General features: G+C 36.6%; 2 protein-coding genes across 4 annotated transcripts in view; one reads left to right on the top strand and one right to left on the bottom strand.

Annotated features, from left to right (window-relative positions):
• The window catches only part of LOC129789568 (unconventional myosin-IXb), a 146,420-nt gene that overhangs the window by 64,220 nt on the left and 58,440 nt on the right, over window positions 1-23,760 (top strand). Inside the window, exon 12 of one of the 2 annotated variants that reach the window (XM_055826442.1) lies at window positions 108-1,928. In XM_055826442.1, coding sequence (XP_055682417.1) covers window positions 108-383 — 276 coding nt within the window. In that variant the 3' untranslated portion in view covers window positions 384-1,928. Of the gene's footprint in view, window positions 1-107; window positions 1,929-23,760 lie in introns of those variants that run through there. The other variant, XM_055826443.1, reaches the window with a different exon arrangement.
• The window catches only part of LOC129789683 (serine/threonine-protein kinase meng-po), a 40,242-nt gene continuing 20,620 nt past the window's right edge, over window positions 4,139-23,760 (bottom strand). For both annotated transcript variants that reach the window (XM_055826685.1, XM_055826684.1), the window contains exons 2-3: window positions 8,215-8,591; window positions 4,139-7,853 (exon numbers count right to left, since the gene is read on the bottom strand). In XM_055826685.1, coding sequence (XP_055682660.1) covers window positions 6,987-7,853; window positions 8,215-8,562 — 1,215 coding nt within the window. In that variant the 5' untranslated portion in view covers window positions 8,563-8,591 and the 3' untranslated portion in view covers window positions 4,139-6,986. The remainder of the gene's footprint in view (window positions 7,854-8,214; window positions 8,592-23,760) is intronic.

Raw genomic sequence — 23,760 nt, 5'->3', positions numbered from 1 at the left:
AAAATTTTCTCCTTTTGCTCCTTTTCCGGTGAAAAGAAGATTTTCTGGGGAAAATGCAGAAAAATCTCGTGAATAGAGTTGAAAACTGATTTTTTTTTTGTTTACAGGAGCGACCACCACCTGTACCACCAAGTCGTCCGTATACAGTGACGGGAAATTCAAAGCTAGGCTACCCCCAAACACGTGTTATGAAGATGAACTTCCCCGAGGATTCCGCCACAAATCCATCCAGTGAACAGCTGAGAAAGGGGGAGGCCGTAACAGTTGTGGGTGCATCGCACCGACGTGGCCATCTGATTGTTGAACACAATGGACATAGTTTTCACGTGCCTTTCCAGTTCATGGAACTCCTGAAGAATGCCCCACCGCCCGTGAGTATCTAGAGCACATGCGGTACCACCCTATGGGCACCAGGTGGGCAAGATTCACATCAATAAGACTGTACATAATATACATAATAGTGTGCTAAGGGATATTTTATATCACAAATGACGCAAAAAGAAAAGAACCTTGCATGGTGATTTTTTTCTTTTCTGTGTACAGGAGAGAAGATTCTTTTTTTGTTGTTAGTTCTCAAAGGAAAATATGAAGAAAATAAATCTCAATACTTCCTCAAAATGCTCAAAATACATCTCAAAGGACTCAAAGTATCTTTGAGTGCTTCAATAGAAATGAAAAAAAAACGATCACAAAAGCTCATCATCAGTTTGGAGAATATTATAATATAGAAAAGTTTTTTCTGATGAAAAAAAAATATCGTTGAGAGGGAGAAAAATAGTTCTGAGAAAATACTCTTAAAATCATCAATTTTGTTACCTGTTCAATCTTTCCGTGTTCTTGTAATCTTATTCAATTAACTGCCACACAGAATTGCAATATTATTTTCCTTGTATAGCTTTTAGGTCTGTGTTTATGTGCCAAGTTTTAATTAGTTACCCCCCACCCTAGGTAGAAGTGGGAGGGATACAACACAAGAAATATCTTACACGTGGACTTGCACGCATAGTATGGATGGAAGCCATACTGATGAGTGCACACAATGTTTTAAGTTGTAATACTTTAAGTGAAAATGTACAAATTAAGACGATAAGTTTTAGTATACTTTATATATTATGCAGGAAACTTAAATAGCAAAATGGAGGAGCCCAAAATTCGCATAAAAATGAGCATTCAACATACGGGGGAGGGCTTCATACATATGGGTGGGATAAAGCTGTGAGAGAGATGGAGCTATATGGAAAGAATGATAAATGTTGATGAGTTGTGTGGGTAGATTTTAAATTAAAATAACAGAGTTGTGGTGTGCAAAGTTTCCAGGAATAGTTTAAAATTAATATTAATGGGTAAACATCATCAAAGATTAAATTTTGATCAATTGGGGTTGTGAAACATGCTGGATTTCTGTAAGGTCTTATATAATTGTGGGGGTGTTGCTCAATAATAGCCACGGGTGGGTATTTTCGTGTTAGTGTAGAGGTACCTGGTAAATCCACCCACAAGTTTATTTCAACAATTTCATTTTCCTAAAGACTCGAGTGACATTATCAGTATTATTCTAAGTTTTCCCTAAGAATCTAAAACCACCTCCAAAAAAGCCTCGCTGGAATGGATGAAAAATTCGTGTTTTTATGCTTTAAAACAAAACATTTGCACTTAATGAAAATCCTTAATCTAGAATGTAGGTACCTTTCAATTCTGTAAATTGTCTCCTGACCAGTAACCCCAACTGCCAAAAGAAAAGGAAATTGTGCAGGCCCTAAGCGAGGCTGTGATAAAATCAAGGTGAAAAGATTCATGAATAAATTATGAGATGGCACCTGAACGAGTGACATAATAAAAATCTTATAAAGATCGCCCACTTTTGAGAGAGCACCTCATTGTTTGCCCAGAAGGCGTCGAAAATAGAGAAAAAAAAGTTCAAGGAAGACGTGACGACATAGGCAGTTCATGAAAAGTGAATCTAATTCTGAAACTATTTTAGGGATGAATGAGATAAAAAAGTTTAACAAAAAAAAAAGTAAAAGAGGAGCTGATATAGCATTTTACGACGACCCCTCCTGTGGAGTACTTTTACGTCCTCAACAGCTTATATCCACAAGTGCTCTAAAAACATTTTATTGATTTGCGGTGCCACCCGTTGAGCTTCCGAGAGTTTTCTTTATATATACTTTTGTTTTCTTCCACCCAGATGGGTGGAAAGTTTGAAATCCCAACACCAATCAATCCAATCCGACGGAGGCGAGAAGGTGGTATTAAGTGTAAAAGACGAAGACATGGAGGCTCCAGGGGGAGTGTGGTATATACCTACTTTTTCTTTTGTCTCTATAAATAGATGTGCCTCGAAATAGCTCACGTAACAATGAATGTTTTCGCCACCCAGCTTCGTCATCCCTTGAGTGTGTGACTGCTCAACTGAGGGCCATGTGTGGGTGGTAGAATGACGATTTGTGGGAGTCAGGGGTCAGTTATTTTGAAACTTCATGAACATCGAATTCATCTGGTCAAGGGCGCGTTGTAGTTCACAAGGGGATGAAATATGAAATATATACATATATTTATTTGGGTCGTAACATGACCCCATCACCTTTACATCCACAACAATTCCATATCACCGTGTCACAATGTTCTGAATAAAATATAATCAGGAAGTTTGTTGAGAGACAGGACCAAGGATAAAAGTTCTGGATAAAATCTCATTTTGATGGGTTTGATTTATTTTGAATTTCCAAGAGTTTTTGAAGTTTTGTATAAGAAAGAATTGATAAAAGGTCGTAAGAAAATTTTCTTTTTTAATATCTAAAAAGAAATTAATAAAATTCCGTTAAGACCTCTTTATCCATTATTTTTGTGACATTTCGCGTATTTTTATTCCCTTCATCAGGTCGACAGTGAAGCAATTATATTGATCTCGAAAAAATGATTTTAAATTAATCTTTAACAATTTTGATTTTCATTTATTTACCATAAAGAAAATCTAGCAAAAGTTAATAAAGATTGGTCCCCAATTCGATTTATTCATTTGTCCTTTTGCCATCTCAATGACTTACCCTCTGATTCTTGATGCAACACCGCTTGATTATCCACACACAACTCACAGTAAATTCATCTCCATTGAAGAGAGCGCTCTTGTTAGTGGAAATATCTCTGTATGTCATTTTATTTAGGGGTTTGGTTCTTCATTTCCTCCGTAACGTATGCTGAATGCATGATTTTCCCTTCATGTATATACAATAAATATCACAAAGTATGGGAGCTTTTTCTCCCACATCGAGCGCACACACAGATCAACGTGGCGATAGAGTTGGGAAGACTCAAAAAAAAATTCTCTCGGCCACCTACACACAGGGTTCTATGGGGTATAAAAATTCGTGTACTCTGGGGAGCTTTTTTTCCGACCGAGAGGGGGATGTGCGTGGAACATTGGAAGGGTGTGTCGTGGAGGAAGAGATATTTCGCATTCCGAGACGGAGAAAGTCCGTGAAAAAGGGTAGTTTGAGTGTCGTTTTGTGCTTTTGGAAGAAAGAAAAAAAAAAGGAAATGAAAGTGCGGGGGTGGAGTTTTAGGAGAGTTGTTAAAGCAATACGAATATTTTTTCGGGAATCCTCTGAGAATTTAAGACTTTTATTCATTCCAAATCTTCTCTCTCTCTCTCTTTCGGCATTTATCCCCCATTTCCTCTTTCTCCCTTTTTGTGTATTTCTGTGTGTCTGTAAAAATGGAAAAGAGGAAAAATGGTTGTACATATCAAGCAGAAAAGACAATTATCCGGGGGGAAGTTAATGGGAAATACCTCTACTATGGCCTTCGCACAGGGAAGTGCTCTCAAAATAAATTTATATACAGCTATATGGGGAGATTCTAATTAGAGACGAGACTCGATTATCATGATTAGAACGTAATGTGGATGAAATAGAAAATTCTTTCTCTCTCTAGATGTAGGATTTTGTGTTAGGTATCAATTTATTGAGAGATGGAGACACGAAGAAAATAAAATAAATATAAAACTTTTTTTGTAATAATTTTTTTTTATATTATACTTTATTTTATAATTTTATTACAAATATATATAACATTTATATAAATAATATGCATTGTTTCTTATTTTTTTCACCTCTCTGGGTTTATTTAATTTCATATATTTTTCGTCTACAAACTACAGCGAAAAAAGGACAAATTGTGCTCTACAAAAGAAATAATAAAGGGATAAACGTAACAAAGAAAAAAATATTTACAATTTGGACATTTTTTTTGTACATAAACAACATAATTATACAAAGGGTTTAGCTCACTAGTAAATGTTTGTTTTTCTTCTCTATAAATGAAAAGAAATTGTATATAAATAATAAATATTCTATAAAAAAAATCACTCAATTGCACATTCACACGGATAAATAGCTGCTCTTCATTATTTTCTCTATATTTCTTATAAATGTAAAATGTATTTTATGTAAAAATCACATCATTACCATGCTAAATTTTATATATTCCTACAAAGTACATTGATCGGTGCAATGTCTCACACACACTGTGATATATTTTTTTCTTTCTTTCTCTCGCTTGTCTAAAAAAGTTCTAATCAATCATTTATCCATGGGCTAATTTTATCGTCCTCCTTTGCATAATAAATCCATTTTCTCCTCACACCAATGTGTATGTATAGTAATTTTTATCTCTCCCTCACAATAGCCTATATGTATGTATGTATATATTTTTTTTAATATACTTTTCCTCATCTACTATTTGTCTATTTAAAAGCTAATATTCACCTTCTTTTGTTTTCTCTCTACTATTCTAAATAGCTCCATTTTTTCTGCTATTATGCTTTATAGTAAATTTCTTGAATAAAATTTCATCTACGTTCTACGTTGATAGCATAGCATGTGTGATGGTTTTCTTTAGGTTTATTTTCTCTCCTATTTATTTTAATAAATATTTTCATCTTTTACAAAGATCTAACGAGTAAAATTGAAAATGTTCAAAAAATTGATATGCTCCTTATTTTAAAAATATACAATTTTCACCCAATAAGTTTGTCATCGCTATTCTGGTGACATCACCATCGATTCAATTCACTCCTCTACGCTAAGAATTATTTCTTCTCATATTTATTGTCAAATGGTTTATATTTTTTTCTTTGGTGATTTGTAGTGACTTTGTCACTTTACCATAATTTTTCAGCTATATAAAACTTTTCTTTCATTTGGTTCAGCACACAGAGATATTCGGAACAAATGTCTCATTAAACCAGATGAAGAATTTTAGAGGTAAAGTTCAAAATTGGGTAAGTTAGAGTTAAAATGTTAAGTAATAAATAAAAAAAAACAGCAAAAAATAGAGTTTGTTCTCTACTCTTTAAGATCTTTAGAATTAAAAAAAAAGAAACATTTAATTCAAAGTTCAAAGAAAACTGCAGCTACTTTAAATTCTTATAATTTCTTTTACAAGCACATAACATATAAATTGAGTTTAAATTGAGCTTCCATCTGTTGCTAAAAGTGCAGCTCTTTTGCGACATTTTTTTCCGAATATCCCATTCGCATCTCTAGAATAATAAATGGTAAAAGTAATATATTTTCGGATGTAAAGTGTAGTAAAAAAAAAAGAAAATCGTGGAAAAGCGTAATGTTGTTGGTTGAAAAAAAATACGAGAAGTGTAGATGAGTTTCTACCTCCCATAAAATACAACTCTGTGTGTAAAATTGTGTGTTTTCCAATTATAAATAGCATCATCAAATTAATTATATCGAGAGTATTTTTACATTTATATAGATTTTTTTCTTTCTTTTTGAGAGATATTCCTTTGGGTCGTTTAATGAAAAAAAAAAGACCAAGTGATGTGTTTGTTTTTCTTACACTCCTAAATACTTCCAAATCTAAATCTTCTTTTTCATCTCCTCTCATCATCTGAATAATTGAAATTTAATGTTTTTTCTTCCTCCTTTATGACTCTGAGGCTTGAGTTTTTTCTCATTTTTTTTTTCTTTTATTACACACAAATCCATTATCGAATTGAGAATATCAGTGACAATGTGCGCGGAATTGCGTGTTTTCATCTCGGCAGACAATTTTCTCGTGTGATGTCTCTGCCAGATTTTGAGAGAAGCAGAATGCGCGAGAATGAAAAGTGTGAGAAAACTTTGCCAATACACTAAAATAAATTCGACTCAACAAGTCTCACTTCATTTTCTTTTTCTGCAATAAATTGATGTTTGTTGCGCGCGTAAATTTTGTGTGTAAAAAATCTCAAAGTTCAGCAAGGAATCTTTACAATTTTTATCATAAAGGGATTTCTTTGCTTTAATTTATTTATGATAAGAATCTCATGATGAATCATTTAAAAACTTTTGGCCACTTTTGGAATCATTTTATTTTTATTTTTTTTTTTACTTTAAAAAATATTTCAAAAGGTGTGTAAAAATTGGTGCGAATTCTACGCAATAAATTGCAATATTAGCTGTGTGGGGAGTCCTGGGGACTCTTTCAAGATATATATACATAGAGAGGTAATAGAATTGGCACCCTACAATATATAAAAATATAAAAGGATTATCTAAAAAAAAATCTAAGCCTGAGCTCAGTGAAAATATTCGTTTTCATCTAAAATGTGAAAATATATAATTAATTTTGGGCTACCAAAATTACTCGAAAATCTAAAAATATTCTTAAATTTAAAAATTCTCTAGATTTCTCGTACTTATACTATAAAAACAATTTTTTTAAACGTCTTACTTTTTAACTGAAAATTGGATTTATTTTGTTATTTAACTCCATTTTAGATAATGGATAAAAATTAATTTAAAATTTATTAAGTACGAGCAACCTTTTAGTACCAGAAAAAATATCTTTAAAAAAAAGACTATGAAATTATTTTTTTTCTCTAAAAAAATTCCTTACGTGGATCCTGAATGAGTTGAAATGCAATTCTTATGGCCTGGAAGGGAGACTCTTCGTCTTCACAGTGAAGGGGGGGGCCTACATGTAGTAATTTAGAACCCCTCAATTTCAGAGTCGTAGGTCTGTTCACACGATAGCACCCACTCCCAGATTCTATTCCGTAGTGCCGATTGGTCCGCTGCTACCTGATCTGGTAGCCCATATGAGCTCATAATGCGCTTTCTTGTCTTATTCTCATCCAATGACGGGCGATTATCCCTCTGATTGAGGTAGACGCACACGGAATCAGCATCTGAGACACCACCACCCAAATTGGTGGCTGATTTAGAGACCACAACCTTCGTATCGATCCATTTGTTCTTCATGTATTTCATTATTTCCGTCACTTTAGCCCGTTTTTCCGCATCTGGATCAAGGATCTTCCGGAAAGCTCTAATGAGACGTGGTGTGAATCGTCGGAAATTCTCAGGTACCGCCGTAGACTTCTTCTTTTGGTATTTAACAAATGAGGAGTAGTTGGAGTCACGTACCCAATCGGCAGATTCCCAGGGAACATTTCCCGTGAGGCAGGAGAAAAGAAGAATACCGAATTGCCAGCAATCCGATGAGGTTTTGCAGATGAACCGTTCATTCTTCACAATTTCCAACACTTCAGGCGGTAGGAAGGCAATCCACGTGTGCCTTCCCTTACTCACGAGTGTCCCTTCGCGTGTTGTAGCCCCAAAATCGCAGAGTTTGATGCGTGAGAAGTCGGGAGCGAAGACTAGGACATTTTCCAGCTTGAGATCTCGATGGACAAGTTGCTTGCTGTGCATGAAACCGAGGGCAGCGCTTAGTTGAGTTGCGATGGATTTGCAGAAGAGTTCAGGGAGACCACCTGGACAGAGGTGGGCAGCGAGATCACCAAATGGAGCATATTCTTGGGCGAAGACGTAGTAGGAATCCGTCTGGAACGCAACCTATGGGTTTCAAGAAGAAGAGGGATGGTTTTTAAGACAAGAGTAGGTAACATTTATTTTAATTTAATTTGCAATTAATTTATCCAAATCTGCCTATTTAATTTGTTCTTATAAATAACTTTTTTTTGGCAATTTTATTTTATTGGCTTAAATACTTAAAATTATTTTATTTCCCCAAAAGCCGTAAAGATTCGATTAATGGAAAAATTTCTGATGTTCTAAAATTTTATTTAAATTCTATTTTCTTTTCCTAGAATATTAAATTAAAATTTACTATTCTGGATCATTTAAAAGTAAAACTTTCTGAAGATTTCCAAAAATTACGGTTACATAATCCAGTTAAACTAATTAAAAATCTCACCTGATAGCAGCTAAGAATGTTGGGATGATGACTAAGTTGGTAGGTGTAGTGGTACTCGCGGATAAAGTCTTTGAGTGTCATGAGTTCCACATGGCAGGCCTTCAGGATAACCGTCGTATTGGTTGGTCGGTGGTTTGTTAGGAAAATCTTGGCGAAACATCCCTCCGAGATGGTCTTTTCGATGTCATACTCATCAGAAATCTTCATCATTGGCACATTCATCTCTGGGATTCGATGCAACACCCCACCCGTTGCTTGTGCCGCCGATCCTGCCGCCGTTTCGCGGTACACACTATTTCGTCGCGTCGGCACAATTTGTGCCTCCGACTTGCTCTCGGATAGTTTCATGATGGGTGGCGGAAGTTTGTGGTAGGAATCTGCAAAGAAAAGAAGCAAGAAAAAATAATCACATTGAGTTCCTTTTGAAAGTCAAATGGTAGAAGCAAAAAAAAATCGCGTCGCCTCGAATGAGGTGATAAAAATTAATTGGTGCGTGATGTATTTTATCATGAAAGACAAGTCTGGATGAGAGAGAGAAAAATTGGTAGCGACACATCCCATAAAAATGCGAAAGGAGAAACTTTCACCAGCCAAACAAGATCATCAAATTGTATTTAGGATGAACGCTTGTCTTGCAGACATGTCTTGTTTGTGCCACTCCCGCATCCCTCATTAACACTCAATTAATTTCCACTTTGCTGAGGAGACACACACATTGGGTTTTCCACCAAATGAGTGTGAAGATTTATCCCACAGCTAAGTTTTTTTGGTGTAGTTTGAGGTACATCTATGTCAATACACTCATGAATTTCTCACGATAGCCCATTTCCGCGAGTGAAAGGTTCCGTGTTTTTTCCTTATAATTGATTGCAAGGGAAAATGCTAGAGAAAATGAACCGGCAAGATTTTCCAGATAAAAGAGAATTTTAGAAAGAAAAAAAATTTTAAGATTTATCGATAAAATTAGCTATTATTGAGGGTTGGTCTGGGGAAATCTTATGTCAGTTCTTTGTTACAAATCATAGAAAAACTAGTTATTTATCTCAAAAAACTTTTCTTTTAATAACTTTAATAACTTGATAATGTTTTTGATTATTTATTTTGTAGTTCTGTTGGTTTCTAAATATGTTAACCACCAATTTTGTTTAAATCTTTTTCCTAAAATAAGAACAAAAAACATTTACAAATCGTTGAATATGCTTTGCAATTCAACGACGCAATCGTCCATAGGAATTCTAAGAAATAAATAATTGTACAGAGCTTTTGTGTCTGGAATATCTTGCCAACAGCATGTGTTGATGATTTCTGTGAGGAAGGAAGAACTCATTTTCTTCTTCACAATCACTTCCAATCAATGAGTACTTTTCCATTGAGGCAGAACGTGTTTTCTTTCTTTTTTCTCTGCTGTAGAATAATTTTCCTGTGCGGAATTCTCTTGTGTGTTCATCTTGTGATTTCAATTGAGTGCTACAATCAATTGATATCGAGAAAATTCCTCAGGCAGGAGAAGAATGAAAAGCAGAGGAATTATTTTGTGATTTTTCCTCAAACCCCCACTTTACTACCTACCGTTTTTTTCCACGAAATAAAACTAATTATAAATATTAGTGCTAGAAATTTATGTGATGACGAAGGTATCATCCAGAAAAAAAGTGTTAGGAGTGGAAAGAAAGAGTATTTTCTTACACCACTCGCACACCTACTGTATGCCCCTCTGAGTTTTCCCACCTAAAAACTCGCGCAATATTTATATTCACACATTTTATTTGCGTAGATAAATAATTACTAATATGATGCAGTTGCTCTCTCGCTGTTGAAGAGTCAAGTTCGAGTATTGCGTTGCTCCAAGCTAAAGCCAAGTTTAATTTGGAGTGGATTTTTATTATTTCGTAAAATTAAGTCAGTTTCGCAGAGTGCGTTCAGTCTCACAGTTAGATTTAATTCTTGGTCCTGTCTACCTGTGCCGCATATTGTACTCCCCCTTCGGGGGTGGCAAGCTCCGTGGACTCAACCCCTAAACGTCCGAGAACTTCGGATGAGGAAATTTCACCAGTGAACAAACTGCCGAAAAACCGTGCTGGAGAACCGGATTTGCCCATTTCTCCCATCATGAGTGAACCGTCCACCAGTGGCGTGAGTAACAAAAACGCTCCCCCGCCCTCAAGAAATTTGTTTGAGTGTCTTAAAGACAACGATAGTGGAGATGCTCCCCAAACCAGTGCTCAGGGAAGGTCAAAGCCTCCCCCCATTGTGATTAGCCACGAAGCGGCGAATGAAAAACGTATTGCTGAGAGCTTACGGGACTCTAACTCAAAACTTGTGCAGCTCAAATATATGAGTGTTGGTCTCAAAATCCAATGCAGTGATATCACCACGTACAACAAAGTGAAGGGAATTTTAAATTCGCAAAAAACGGGCTATTATACACACGATCTCAAAGTGGCCAAAAACAAGAAATACCTTATCACCGGTCTACCAAATATGCCGGAGTGGGAAAAGTGTGTACAAAGAGAGCTGCAGGAGATCTATGGACTCGCTCCTACTGAAGTGGTTAAAATTCTCCCGAAAAATAAGAGACATGTAAACGATTGCCTATATCTGGTGGTATTCGACAACAATGGACCGCCAATGCGTGAGTTGAAAAATATACGTTCGCTCATGAATGTTATTATTGGGTGGAATTTCTTCAAGCCAGCACCAAAGGGGCCCACCCTGTGCCAAAATTGCTTTATGTATGGCCACGGCGCGCGCAACTGTACTTTGCCTGTGCGATGTAAAAAGTGTGGAGGAGCTCATCAAGTTGATTCTTGCCCATCAAAACTCAAAGTTAAATGCACCAATTGTGGAGGTCCCCATATGGCGGATGACATTAATTGTCCCACTAGAGCTAAATTTATTAAAATGCGAGCTGACAGGAGTCGCAACACAAAGAAACCTCGTGGAATGGACAGAAATCCTGACCAGCGAATCCCCTTCCCGGAGCGAAATATGGAAAATTTCCCACATCTTGAGCACCAACCGAGGACTCCACGGTACAATTCTGAGTCGGTGCGTTGGCCCAAACCTTTGATGAGAGATTTTCGCCGCTCTGATTCTACAAGTTCGTCACATCCTGCAGCCGGTGGGGGTGGTGGAAGCAACGATCTCTTCACGAGCAAGGAGATGATGGATATCGCCAGGGAATTACTCCAGAACCTGAGGAGCTGCAGAAGCAAGCACGAGCAGCTGGAAGTCCTTTTTGAAGTAATTACTAAATATGTTTAACGTTAATTTTCCTTTAAATGTTTTATGCTGGAACGCACAAAGTATAGTCAACAAAATCCATGAATTTAGTCAGGTTTTAAAAGATAATTTAATTGATATTGCTTTTCTTTCAGAGACATGGTGGAGTTCAAAGCATGTAATTTCCATTCCAAATTACATTATTCATAGAGTGGATCGGATCGGGAAATCCGGCGGAGGGGTGGCAATTGTTTTAAGGGAAACCTTAGTACACACAATATGTCGTTTGCCTAAGCTAAACATCATTGAAGCTTTGGGTATCGAATTTCCTAACAGATTCACACTTGTCGCTGTTTATTTTCCTGGCACAGGCCTCACGGAAGATAAATTTTCACTATTTCAAAAGGATGTTGTAACTCTCTCCAAGTTTAAGAATAAATTCCTTGTATGTGGCGACTTAAATGCCAAGCACCGATTTTGGAACTGTTTGCGGGCAAATAAAGCTGGTCAAATTCTTTATAGTGAGATGATTAAGCGGGACTTCTTTATTCTTTTCCCACCTGAATCCACCTATTTTCCTCATCAAAAACGAGGAACCCCAAGCACCCTGGACTTGATATTGTCTAACGATCCTTCGAATGTAAGCAACATTGAGGTCTTAAATGTCTTATCCTCGGACCATCGTCCAGTTAGATTCTCCCTCCATCTTAAGGAGGTTGAGGAGAAGGATTGTAAATTGAGACCAGTTTTTGGGAAAGCCAACTGGGGGGAGTTCAAAAGATTTATTGCGGGGGAATTGGATGATGTTTCTCTCGGAGAACTTAAGAACATGGAGGAGGTTGACAAAGCGATTGATTTTCTTACTAAAACTATCCATGGAGCTGTTAAAGTTTCAGTACCTTTCACAAGACCTGGTAAAAAACCTATAGTCCTTCCCGATGATATTAAGCGAATGATTGCTTTTAAAAATTACATCAGAAATCTGTGGCAAAAACGTCGTGTACCCTTTTTCAAGAAATTGCTTAATATTTGCATAAAACAAATCAAACATGAAATGTTTTTATTTTCAAATAAAAAATGGAATAAGAAACTTGTTAATTTAAGCACGAATAGTAAAGGTCTTTGGCAAGTCGCTAAATCACTAAAATCAAAGAAAACTATTTTGCCCCCTTTTCAAATAGATAATGTACTGTACTCTTCTGATGGTGATAGGGCCAGAATTCTCTCTGAAGCTTTTCACAGAGCTTACACAATAACTTCTGGAAATAGATCACTTGAGCACATTGAGGATAATGTCCGTCAAGCTACAGGAATGGTCAGATTTGCTGTTCCTCCACCTGGTAGCTTAATTTTACCTACTGCATGTGAGGTTCAAACCATTATTAGGATTGAAAATTCGTAAAGCTCCTGGAGCTGATGAGATTCCCTCAATTGCTATTAAAAATCTTCCAAGCACAGCAATCAATTTTCTGTTGTGTATATTTTGCAGTTGCCTAAACTTGGGTTATTTCCCGGTTAAATGGAAACTAGCGGCGGTGATAGCTATCCCAAAGCCTGATAAAAATCTGACTAAACCTGAAGGATTCCGCCCTATCAGTCTCCTTTGCATTTTGGGGAAGGTTTTTGAGAAAATTATTGCAGCACGCATAAATTCTTACTCCGTTGAAAAGGGCATAATTCCTGATGAGCAATTTGGTTTCAGGCCAAAACTTTCCACAACCCACCAATTAGCCAGGGTAAGCAAGATCATTAAAAATGGACTCTCAAACAGAATGTCAACAGGAATTCTTGTATTTGACCTAGAAAAATGCTTTGACAGTATTTGGCATGATGCCTTAATCTATAAACTTTTCAACCTTTGCTTCCCTTTATATATAGTTAAAATAATCCAATCGTTTCTTAAAAATCGTACCTTTTTTGTCAAAATTAATGATGCCTCCAGTAGTACCCTATTAATTCCTGCCGGATTACCCCAAGGCAGTGTCCTTAGTCCAATTTTATTTAATTTGTTCACTTATGATTTGGTTGATGCTTTTAAAAATTGTGATTCATCCCTATTTGCTGACGATACTGCGTTACTTTTTTCTTCTAGAAACCCAAATAAAATTATAGAAGCCCTAAATGAGGATGCTGGTATGTTCTCCAAATATTGCAAAAAATGGAAAATAAAAATAAATCCCTCCAAAACTCAGGCCATGTTCTTCACAAAGAGGCGTAGCCTTAAATACCTTCCTTCGACCAATGTTTCGGTGGAGAATACAGTAGTCCCTTGGCAAGAAAATGTAAAGTATCTGGGCCTTACTTTGGACAAAACTCTAACATGGCGTATTCACATCAATCTTTTGGTGGAGAGATGTATGAAACTCCTAAAAATCTATTATCCGATGATTAATAGAAAATCCAAGCTCTCTGAGCAAAACAAATTATTAATTTATAAAATGATAGTCCGAAGTGTGCTCCTGTATGCTTCTCCAGTATGGGGTTCTTGTGCCAGTAGTCACATTAAAAAGTTGGACATTGTTCAGAACAAATTCCTTAGACTTGTGTGCTGTCTTCCATATTGCTGCCCCACTCCGTGGATCCATGATATTTCTGGACTCGATCCGATTAACAAGCAAATAGCCAAATTAAAAGAGAGATTCATCTTGGGATGCTCCGACCACAGCAATAAGCTAGTTAGAGATACAGTTGCACTAGTTGCTTCTTGAGAGTGATTCTCTCTCTTTGAGTGGGTCTGGATCCGCAGTGTGCGGCTCAGAGTGCAGTGAGTGCGCCCTGAGGTGAGTCCTAAGGTGTATGACAGGTCTGGAGGGATCGCAGTGAGTGCTCTCTTATAAAGGGATCCTTTGCCTGCAGTGATTGCGGCTATAGTTGATCGCCCTTAGTTCTTATTTTGAGGCTATTGAGAAAATATTTTTTATTTGCAGCATGCTTTGAACTCAACGATTTGTCTCCATAGTTAATTATTTTTTTTTGAATTTTAGCTTTGTCTCACTTAATTATCATTGTCTTATAGAAGTTTTTTCTCAATTAACTTTTTCTTCATCCTTTGCAAATCTCTTTTTCAATTAACCTGTAAGTCCTTAAAATTGGTCTCAATTTTAAATTTCTTTTCTTAGATGTTGAAAAGTTTCTTTTACTGTACACACACTTAAAAAGGAATATGAATGTAAACTTCCAGACTGCTCAATAAATGAATTTAAAACTAAAGGTACTAATATGATGTGTTTGGCATAGTCAGAGGCACAGATGAGGCGAGAGAAAAAAAAACTTCACGAGCAGTCATTTTAGGAGGAAGTAAAAATATGAAAAGTCCACCAACGCGCAGTGGAGACGCCTGGTGCGTGCTCTAAATCACATTTTTACGTGATTTTCAATATCAAATCCTCACTGTGTGAGGATAAATTCTACTAAATTTTATATTCCTTGCGTCCATCCTTGCGATGCAACATTTTATATCATTATTATTTTTTTTAATGATCCTGCGTCATGGTCAACCAACACCTGATTTATGCCACTTCATACAGTAATTTATGTTCTGCGGCAGCTTTTTTGAGATGTCTCGTTATCTCTTCGTGCTTTTTTTTCGTTGCCTTTCCCGCACGTCGAGACGCCTAAAAGGGTCAAGAGGTTGACATGACTGTCAGATGTGAAAAAAAAACTGATGGGGATTTGTGAGTTTTTTCCCTCCGACAGAAAAGTCAAAAAGTATTCACATTAATATTTTATTTTGCCCGTGAAATCTCTCGGAAAAAATTGCAAACCGCTTTTAGTGGATTTTAGAGAGCTCACAATGGATTTGGTATTTTAATGGAATTTTCCTCCTGAAGAATTTCAGCAGCACTACAAAATGTAAATTTAATTTTGGAACAAAAATTGCAATTTTATGAGAGTTTTGCATAACAGAAATAACGCTGAAATATTTTGAATTGTAAATTTAAAATATGAAAAGAATTGAAGCTATAAAATTGAATAGTTTTTTGCAGATACCTAATAGAATATTCTAAAAGTAATGTAGACATAGGGGAAGACGGGGTTGTTTGCTATATTTTTAGAAAAAAAAATACTTTCCGAATTTTAAAGATTCCCCATAACTCATTCACAAATCATTTAATGTTATTTTTATTGATTTTTGCTCTCTGAATGATGCATAAATTATTAAAAATTGAAAAGGCAATTTCTTTGTTTGGCAGAGGAAGTATAAATACTCAGAAACAAATAATATCCATTATTGGCTAAAATTGAACATCAATACAGGCATCATTGCTAAAAATATGATTTTACATTAAAAGTCAATCATAACGCGTCCAGTTATAAGAGTTGGTGTCCCACAACGTATAGAAGTTTGTTTATGCGTTGTAATACAATTTGTGAGCAATATTAGTAGACAAAGTTGATTTTTTTTGTGAAATTCAGCAATTTGATGGATAAAAATGGTCATATCTCTGGTTCTATAAGACCTACAGAAATTTCTTGACTAGTTTTGGAAAGGTCTTGAAATAAGCTATAATTTGACATACATCTCAACAATTTTCAAGGTCACCTCTAGAACACAAAATGGCGAACTTTTGTTTCACAAAAAGAGTTTTTCGCATTTTTTGTCCTGAAGGAATGGTTCTAGAGGTTTCTGATGTTTTAGAAAGTTGTAGAGAATTGCAAAACCTTTAATTTGATACTAAGATGAGCAAAATCGGTTAAGCAGTGCAGGAGATATGGCTCTTAGAACTTTTCAAATTCAAGAATTTTTCAAATGGCTATATCTTCTAAACGGCGACATAGAATTTCTTCATTTTTGGACTGGTGAAAGATATTGAGTCAGGCTACAACATATCAAAATTTAAAAGATTTGCCTAATGGGGATTCGAAGATATTGCCCCTTAAAGTTAGGCAATTTTTGTTTTTGTTTTTAGCGCCTCTTGCGGTCAATTTTGAAACTTGAAATGTTCTAGACAGTTGTAGGGCTTCTCAATACCTTTCATTTGATACCAAGATGGTCAAAATCGGTCAAGCCGTTCTCGAGTTATATCGAAAAAACACTTTTTGCTTTAGGCCGCCATATTTGCTAAACCGCTTGACCGATTTTCAAGTATGAATTATCGATGAAAACGTCTCACTGAGCTCTACAACATACTAAAATATCAGACCTCTAGCTATAGGGGAAGTGGTTGACAGTAGTTCAAAATGGCGGACGGCGGCCATCTTGGATTTTGAAAATGCGAAAAAATGAAATTTTACACCCACATTTCTATAGAAAACTTCAAACCCGAAGTCTCTATCTGTTACCGTTCTCGAGCTATAAGGCAAAATATATCGCACCGGCCGGCAGGACGGCAGGACGGCAGGCCGGCAGGCCGGCCGGAACAAAATTTTTCCACCACCATTTTCGTAATGTGGGATGTCTAAAACGTGCTCATACCAAGTTTGAGCCCGATCTGAGGTGGTCGGTTTTTCCGACGATTACAATACTTGGTGTTGGCCACGAAGTGGAACACCAACTAATAATAATAGCATAAATATTTATATGGGGGCACCTGGTGAAAATTTCTCAACAATGTAAGTATTTATTTTCTCCGACTAAATTTACCCACATTTCACTAAAAATTTTCATGTATGTATAACCAAAGAGCAAAAAAACTAAATAATTTATCGACACACGCGAGAATTATCCTTGCATTTTCTGCAAAATTTGTCACATAGAAATGTTAACTAATTTATGTGTAGTGACTAAATATCCGTGCATAATTAATTTGAAAACCCCCCTCATCAAATGACCAATAAATCCTTCAATTTTAACGATTCCTATGCGGGGGGAGAAAATACATCGTGAATTGCTACAATTTTGATGGCTCGTGTTTGAAAATTATGCTATGTGTCTCAAAATTTCGCGATTTTGTCCATTTGACGGCAAAAGAGCCACGAAAGATGCCATAAAGTTGTCTACGCGAAGGAATAAATAGAAAAAGTCGCGAGAGAAGCGTTCTAATTCTGGACATGGGGATTAGACTGTGTGTGGTGTGCACTCATAGAACAAATTCCCGTTTTATCACCGCAAAGTGATAAATACGGAATTCTCTTATATGAAACCCCACTTTTGCAGTGATAAATACGGAATTTTTTCTATGAGTGTGGCACCCATTTTCCGTAAATAAATTTATAAATGTCAAGGTCTTTTCCATGATTTGTTGTACAGATGGCCCTCTTAATTGCCCATGTCTGCATTCTTAAGTCACACGCGACATAATTTCCTTTTTTTTTCTTCAGCCATATACCACATTTCCCGAATGCAGTATTTTGTCCCCACGGAGAAAAAAAATTGCCTCTACGTGCTCACCCGGTGCTCAGTTCTATCAGCGAGTAATGAGGCTGGCTTAGCTAGCCAAAGATGAGTGGGAAAAAATCCTCCCACTCTTGGCTATGTTTTAAATGAATTATGGGAAATTGGCGCCAATTGATTTTTGGCAACGTGACATAGAATACAAATTTATAAATACAAGCAAATATGACTTGCGATGGCAGCCATTCACACGCAAAAAATCAGTGTTGTCGAGAAAGATAGTAAGCAAATATTGGCCCCCCTTTCATTCCGTTGTAAATAAACATTTTTTGAGGAAATTACTTTGTGCTAAAAACTGATGGAAAAATTAGGGAGAAAAAAAGAACAAACTGATCTACACCAAATGGATGTAATTTTTTCACACAAGTGTGGTCCTCCAAAAGTGCGATGAATGAAATATCGTACGTTGTGAAAAATAAACAAACACACTGCCAAAAGAGACACAATAAGGAATCAATTGATTCACACCATCATCAATCACCGCGTCCAAAGAAATTGCCGAAATGCCCGCGAAATCACTTGCCGAAATATCCAATCAAAGAACATTCGCACTATCAACAGGTTCATTTTCATGCGAAGAGGCGGAAAATTTATTAATCTTCCACATCGCACATTTTTATTTCCCCTCACCCCCCTTCTCATACAACACATTTCTTCCACATTTTCCCTTGTACTCTCTGCGGAAAGTTTTTTCCCGCAACCATCGCCGCTATTGATGAGGCAATTTTCGATGCCTTATCAATCTTATACCGAGACGAAAGTTATTTCATCCAGAAGAACATAAATTTTCCACTTGAGATTACGAATCTTGCTGCGGAGCAAGAAAAAGCACAGTTTGGGGCTATTTAGATAGAGAAGCCACATAAAGTACTTATGGCATAGAAGCCAGAAAATATTATATGAGTGGCATAGGGGGTGAGAGTTCATTGAGAAATTGCCGAGTATTTTTGGTTTGCCTCCTTCCAAAATCATTATTGATATAGTACAAAGTCAAACTCTTGTTTATTTTTAAAATTTGCATTTTTAGCTGAAATTTTAATGAAAGAATCGAAATTATTTTACCAAATTGTTTAAAATGGTTATTAATGTGGTTCATTGTGCTCAAGATTCTTTGAAATTTTGAAGAAGTTCAAATTTAGAATTGATATAAATAATGAGAAGAATAATGACGTCAATTTGTGGTTTTGAAAACTTGAAAATTAGGGCATGAATTTGTACCGTTGATATGAATGAAAACCCAAATACAACGTTTTTTCTTGAGTTTATATTTAGACCGATTGGTTGGAGTCGTTGGTGTTGGTTGACAATATCGCTTAAAATTTTGTATAAAAAGTTTTTTAAATTTTTCATTAAGTTATTTTGGTAAAATCATGATAAATAATGGTGAAAGGAGTTTACCCACTTTCATAGGAAAAAAACCCCTATTTGAGAAAACAATCGAAAATGCGTAATATTGTGGACAATAAAAATAAATTGGATAAGCAATTATTTTTTAATCCTAAAACATTTAAGATTATTGTTTAGTCTATTTATTTCTCAAAAATTAAAACCCTTAAAATACTTTTAGAATCTCAGAACCTCTTCTATGTCTAAAAAGAAAAAGAAAAAAATTCTCATAATAAACTTTTGGAAAATTTCCTTAGCATAAATCCTTATTAATTAATTCTATACAAGTTCGAATGATTTAACGAAAACTCCCACGTGTCACCGTACTCCTTAATTTTAATTCAAGATAAAGAATTACAAGAATCGAAATACTTCCACGAAATTAATTTCTCAGGAAGCTCTCTCTCTTGAAACTTTATTTCAATCCATCTCAAATTATATATCAGGGGATTTACTGGGGGGGGGGTGACTATATCGTACTGCGAAATCTCAAATAAACTTCCCGTGTCGTCGATAATTGCTCATAATTATTCATTAAATCCGCACAGATTTGTCTGGTTGCGAAAGTTCATTCCACGAGAGAATTCGGGTGACGTCTTTTCCTTTTTACCTTCATTTATGTATACAAGTCAATTATATAGGGTGGAGCACCGGCGGGGACCCTGAGAAATTGGAGAGGTGGCAGTGAAAAATAAATGTGATGAGACAAAGTGCCAACTTCCATTGGGCAAAAAAAACTTCTACGTGAGCCCATTAAATTCGTATGCTCGCACAGCGTGAATCGGGTCAATGTCAGTGAAGATTTTTCACGCGGGATTTCGATGGTGTTACAATTTGTTTGAAACCTGCACGCGCTCCTCGCGTTCCCTCGATCTTGAGATCTCTGTGAGGAAATTGGGACAATATTTCCGTTTGGATTTCTGATAAACAGATGCGTGAGTATTTTTCTGTGCCCATCTGGTTGTGCAATAGTACAACTCAAATGGATTCAAATGAGACCCACTTGAGCATAATTTCTCCACTGCTTTTTGCGTCGCTGTTTGGGGCTTTTTTTTAGGGAAACGCGTGGCGTTGTAACGACTCTCTTCCCCCATCCTCTAGGTCGTCCGACAGGTGATTTGTTGTTTGAGGAGCGAAAATTCATAAACAAAAATAGAGGCGAGACGACGTGAACTTGAAAGACACAGTCGCAGAGTGAAAGTGAAAGGAGAAGAGACGAATTAAGGATTTTAATAGCGTCCCACAACCGTGGGACGACGTGGGGAGAAAAATTAAAGAAAAATAAATACAGACAAGAAGGAAAGTTTTGCTGCTTTTCGGTGTCTTATTTGAGGCCATGGAGTATTAAGAAAAAAAAAATTGTCAGGTCTACCAGACACAACACCTTTTTATAGTTTTTTCTTCACTAAACACGAATTTTAACAAACCAAAAAAGAAGACGTTTGCCCGTGAAAATTTTCACAGAGGTCGGAAAAGAAGAAAATAGTGCAATAAAAATAATAATTTGAAATGATGATTAACAAGTTAACTTGAATTTATTAATTTATGGTTGAGTGGACATGCGGAAAATTAATTGTGGGTTGGAAATATAGTTGTGGATGACTAAGAGATGGTTTGGATGGTGAAAAAAAAGAACGAAGACACTTTGCCATCTTTCGCGGGTGTGAGGCAAAGCAAAAAAAAAATAAGCAGCGCGAAGAGAAATGTGAAGCGCTGTAAAAATGGTTAATCATAAATCAGGAGAACACAAGAAATAAATTCAAAAATATTACCATCGAGTGATAAAAAATATACACGCGGTTTTACTTTTTTCGCTCCTCTGCGTGGACAAGAAAATGGCCAAATTTTCCGGGAATTTTATATTTTTTTCACGACTCTGCGTCTATGGGGGTTTGCACACGCCATCAGATCACACCAGCCTAGACTTGTGTAACGGTCATATTTTTCCGTTTCATTTAAAATTAAAATTTCGAAATAAAAGTACCCAAATGGTAACAATTTAACATAGATAAATTTTAGAACACTGTCTCACTTTGTGGGACAGCCGCATTTTTCCCCACCTTTTTTCCCTGGGATTTTCCCAAAAAAGAATCAGTCTGTGTCAGTCTTCCTCTGTGAGCACAACCCGTGCTGGTGAAAAAGACAAATTGGCCACGAGGACGCCCCCTGACCCGTTATGGGGCCCCAAGACGACGATCCGGCAAGTTATCCATGCCGGAAGACACAGAACATCCGACGGTGGACACTGAGTGCCGTACGGAGACGCCGCGACTGCGAGAGGCGCGACACAAATGCGCTGAGGACGTCGATCCATGGCAACGAGGGATTTATTCTGCGTGGGAGGCTAAGAGCTCCTTCGGGAGATACATTCCTCCGTCCAGATTCTTCCTCCCAAGCGAGGGCGAATGTGAGGACCAACGCGGGAGCAACTGTATGTGTGCGGAAGCCCTGGAGATCCGCGAGAGATCCCCTTGAAGCGGGATTTGGCACCGTGATTGATGACGACGGAGACGAGTAGGCCCAGAAGGATGAGTGACGTCCGGTTCCTGGAGGGCAACGCCACGGGTTAAAACTGTATGTATGTTCCTTTTAAATTTCCCTTCCCGTCCGAGCACGGCGGAATTTATGTAAGGACGTTTAAAATTAAAAATGTAAAGTAGAGATTGCATTGGGAAAAATTAAATTTGACAAAAGTGATGATAAATTAAAATCTATTCTTTTTAAATAAAAATCATAAAACCCAGCAATCCCTGGCTTTTTGAGAGTTATATGGCGCCAACTTTGGGCTCGAAAAGCCATCGGCTGCCTTTCAAATACCCACCTTTGAGAATTTTCTTTTTTTTTGCCATTTTTTTTTCTTTTTCTTTTGTGGAGAAATGGCTTTGGATTTTCTAGTCTCATGCTTTTCTTGACTGAGCCGGGTGAGCAATTTTGTTTTAAATTAAAATTTTGAATAATACAGAGCTTGCTGAGGATGAATGAAGGGCAAAGTGTGGCATATGCCCTTCCCTCAGAACCTCTTGACTTTTCATGCGATTTTGGGACGAATGAGAAGGTCGAATCGTGCTTTTCGACAGGCTTTCTCCCCGAAATTGACATAATTTTATTAAAGTTCTTGGAAGGGTCATTTTTTTTGTTCAAATTTTGGAAATTTTTCATTTATTAGTGATCCCCTTCCAGGATTTAATTTTGTTTTAAGGTTGAATTAATTTCATGGTGTCCTTATCCCTGCGTCGGGCGTAGGACATTCGATGCGAGCCGACTCAGGATGGGCGGCCGTTTATTTTCTGATCCCCGTATCTTGCTTAGCAATTGATTAAGCGGGTTGAGCGGAATTTGGCGGATCGCTTGTCGAAACTCTGTCCTTGCGTTTTGGGTTCTGCGAGCGATGATGGGATAATGGAAATTATTCTTTTCCTTTGATTAAATTTAAATTATTTGCTTGTGCAGCTTGCATTGCTGACACGTTTATTGGGTTAAATAGTTGCTATTAAAAATAGAAATCATCACGGAAGTGATAAATAAGTCCTTTTGTGATGTCCTAATCTGTTTTGTCCTATAATGCGGATTTTTATTCCCTGAAAACCATGAAAATTGAGGAAATCTTTGAGATAGAAGAGTAAAGTAAAATGAATTTTCCCCAATCTTTTAAAGCCAAGTGCTATTTCATGGTCAAAAAGTTTGATGGCTTATCGCCTTACGGTATCAAAGTAGATACAATTGAATTTAATGGACAATAGTTGGTAAATTATAATCTTTGTCCATTGGTGAATAATAAGCTTTAAAATTTGATGATAATTCGATTTTGACCTTTTGGAATTTAAAAGTTTCTTTGCTGATAATTTTCCTTTATTAAGACTTACAGTAATTATTTTGCCAAAGTGTTAAAATCCCAATTTTGAGTATAGTGAAAGTTGACCGTTAAAATTCTTGCATTTTGCAAAAATGATTGAATTTGGTAGAATTCAATTTCATGGCATGGCAGATGGTACACGGTTCGGTATATGGCGCCCAAATTTAATTCTTTTCTTTTATCAATATTCCCCTGATAAGAGTTCTCTGATTAAAGAGTTTTTTTTGCTTAAAGTTTCTTTTATTGAATTTTAAATTAAAATTCTTGATTAATTATTGCGTTTTCCTCATCCCTGCATCTGGCGTTGAGCATGCGATGCGAGCCGACTCAGGATGGGCGGCCGTTTATTTTCCGATCCTCGTATCTTGCTTAGGCAATTGATTAAGCGAGTTGAGCGGAATTTGGCGGATCGCTTGTCAAAAACTCTGTCCTTGCATTATGCGTTTGACGGAATGATGATGGGTTGATGGAAGATTTGCGCTTTCCGTTTGATGAGGATGTTTTTGTAACAGCTTGCATTGCTGGTTGGAATTAAGGATGAGAATTGCTTTGATTTAACTTAAGCCTTCTGATTAGGTAGTACAAACATCCTTGGAAAGCTTTCTTGTTAAAGCGTTAGATTTTCTATCCGGGGATGGTGGTCTCCTCAGTGGTTTTTCGGCGTATGTTTTTCACGAGACCTCCTGTTTCTTTTCCCCGTTGTGAAGTGGCGCCTCCTTCCACGGGATTACCAGCTTTAGTCTGGTTTATC

The sequence above is a fragment of the Lutzomyia longipalpis genome, chromosome 2, assembly GCF_024334085.1.
Source record: "Lutzomyia longipalpis isolate SR_M1_2022 chromosome 2, ASM2433408v1".
Lineage (NCBI taxonomy): Eukaryota > Metazoa > Arthropoda > Insecta > Diptera > Psychodidae > Lutzomyia > Lutzomyia longipalpis.
This window is presented reverse-complemented; position numbering and strand designations above follow the sequence as displayed.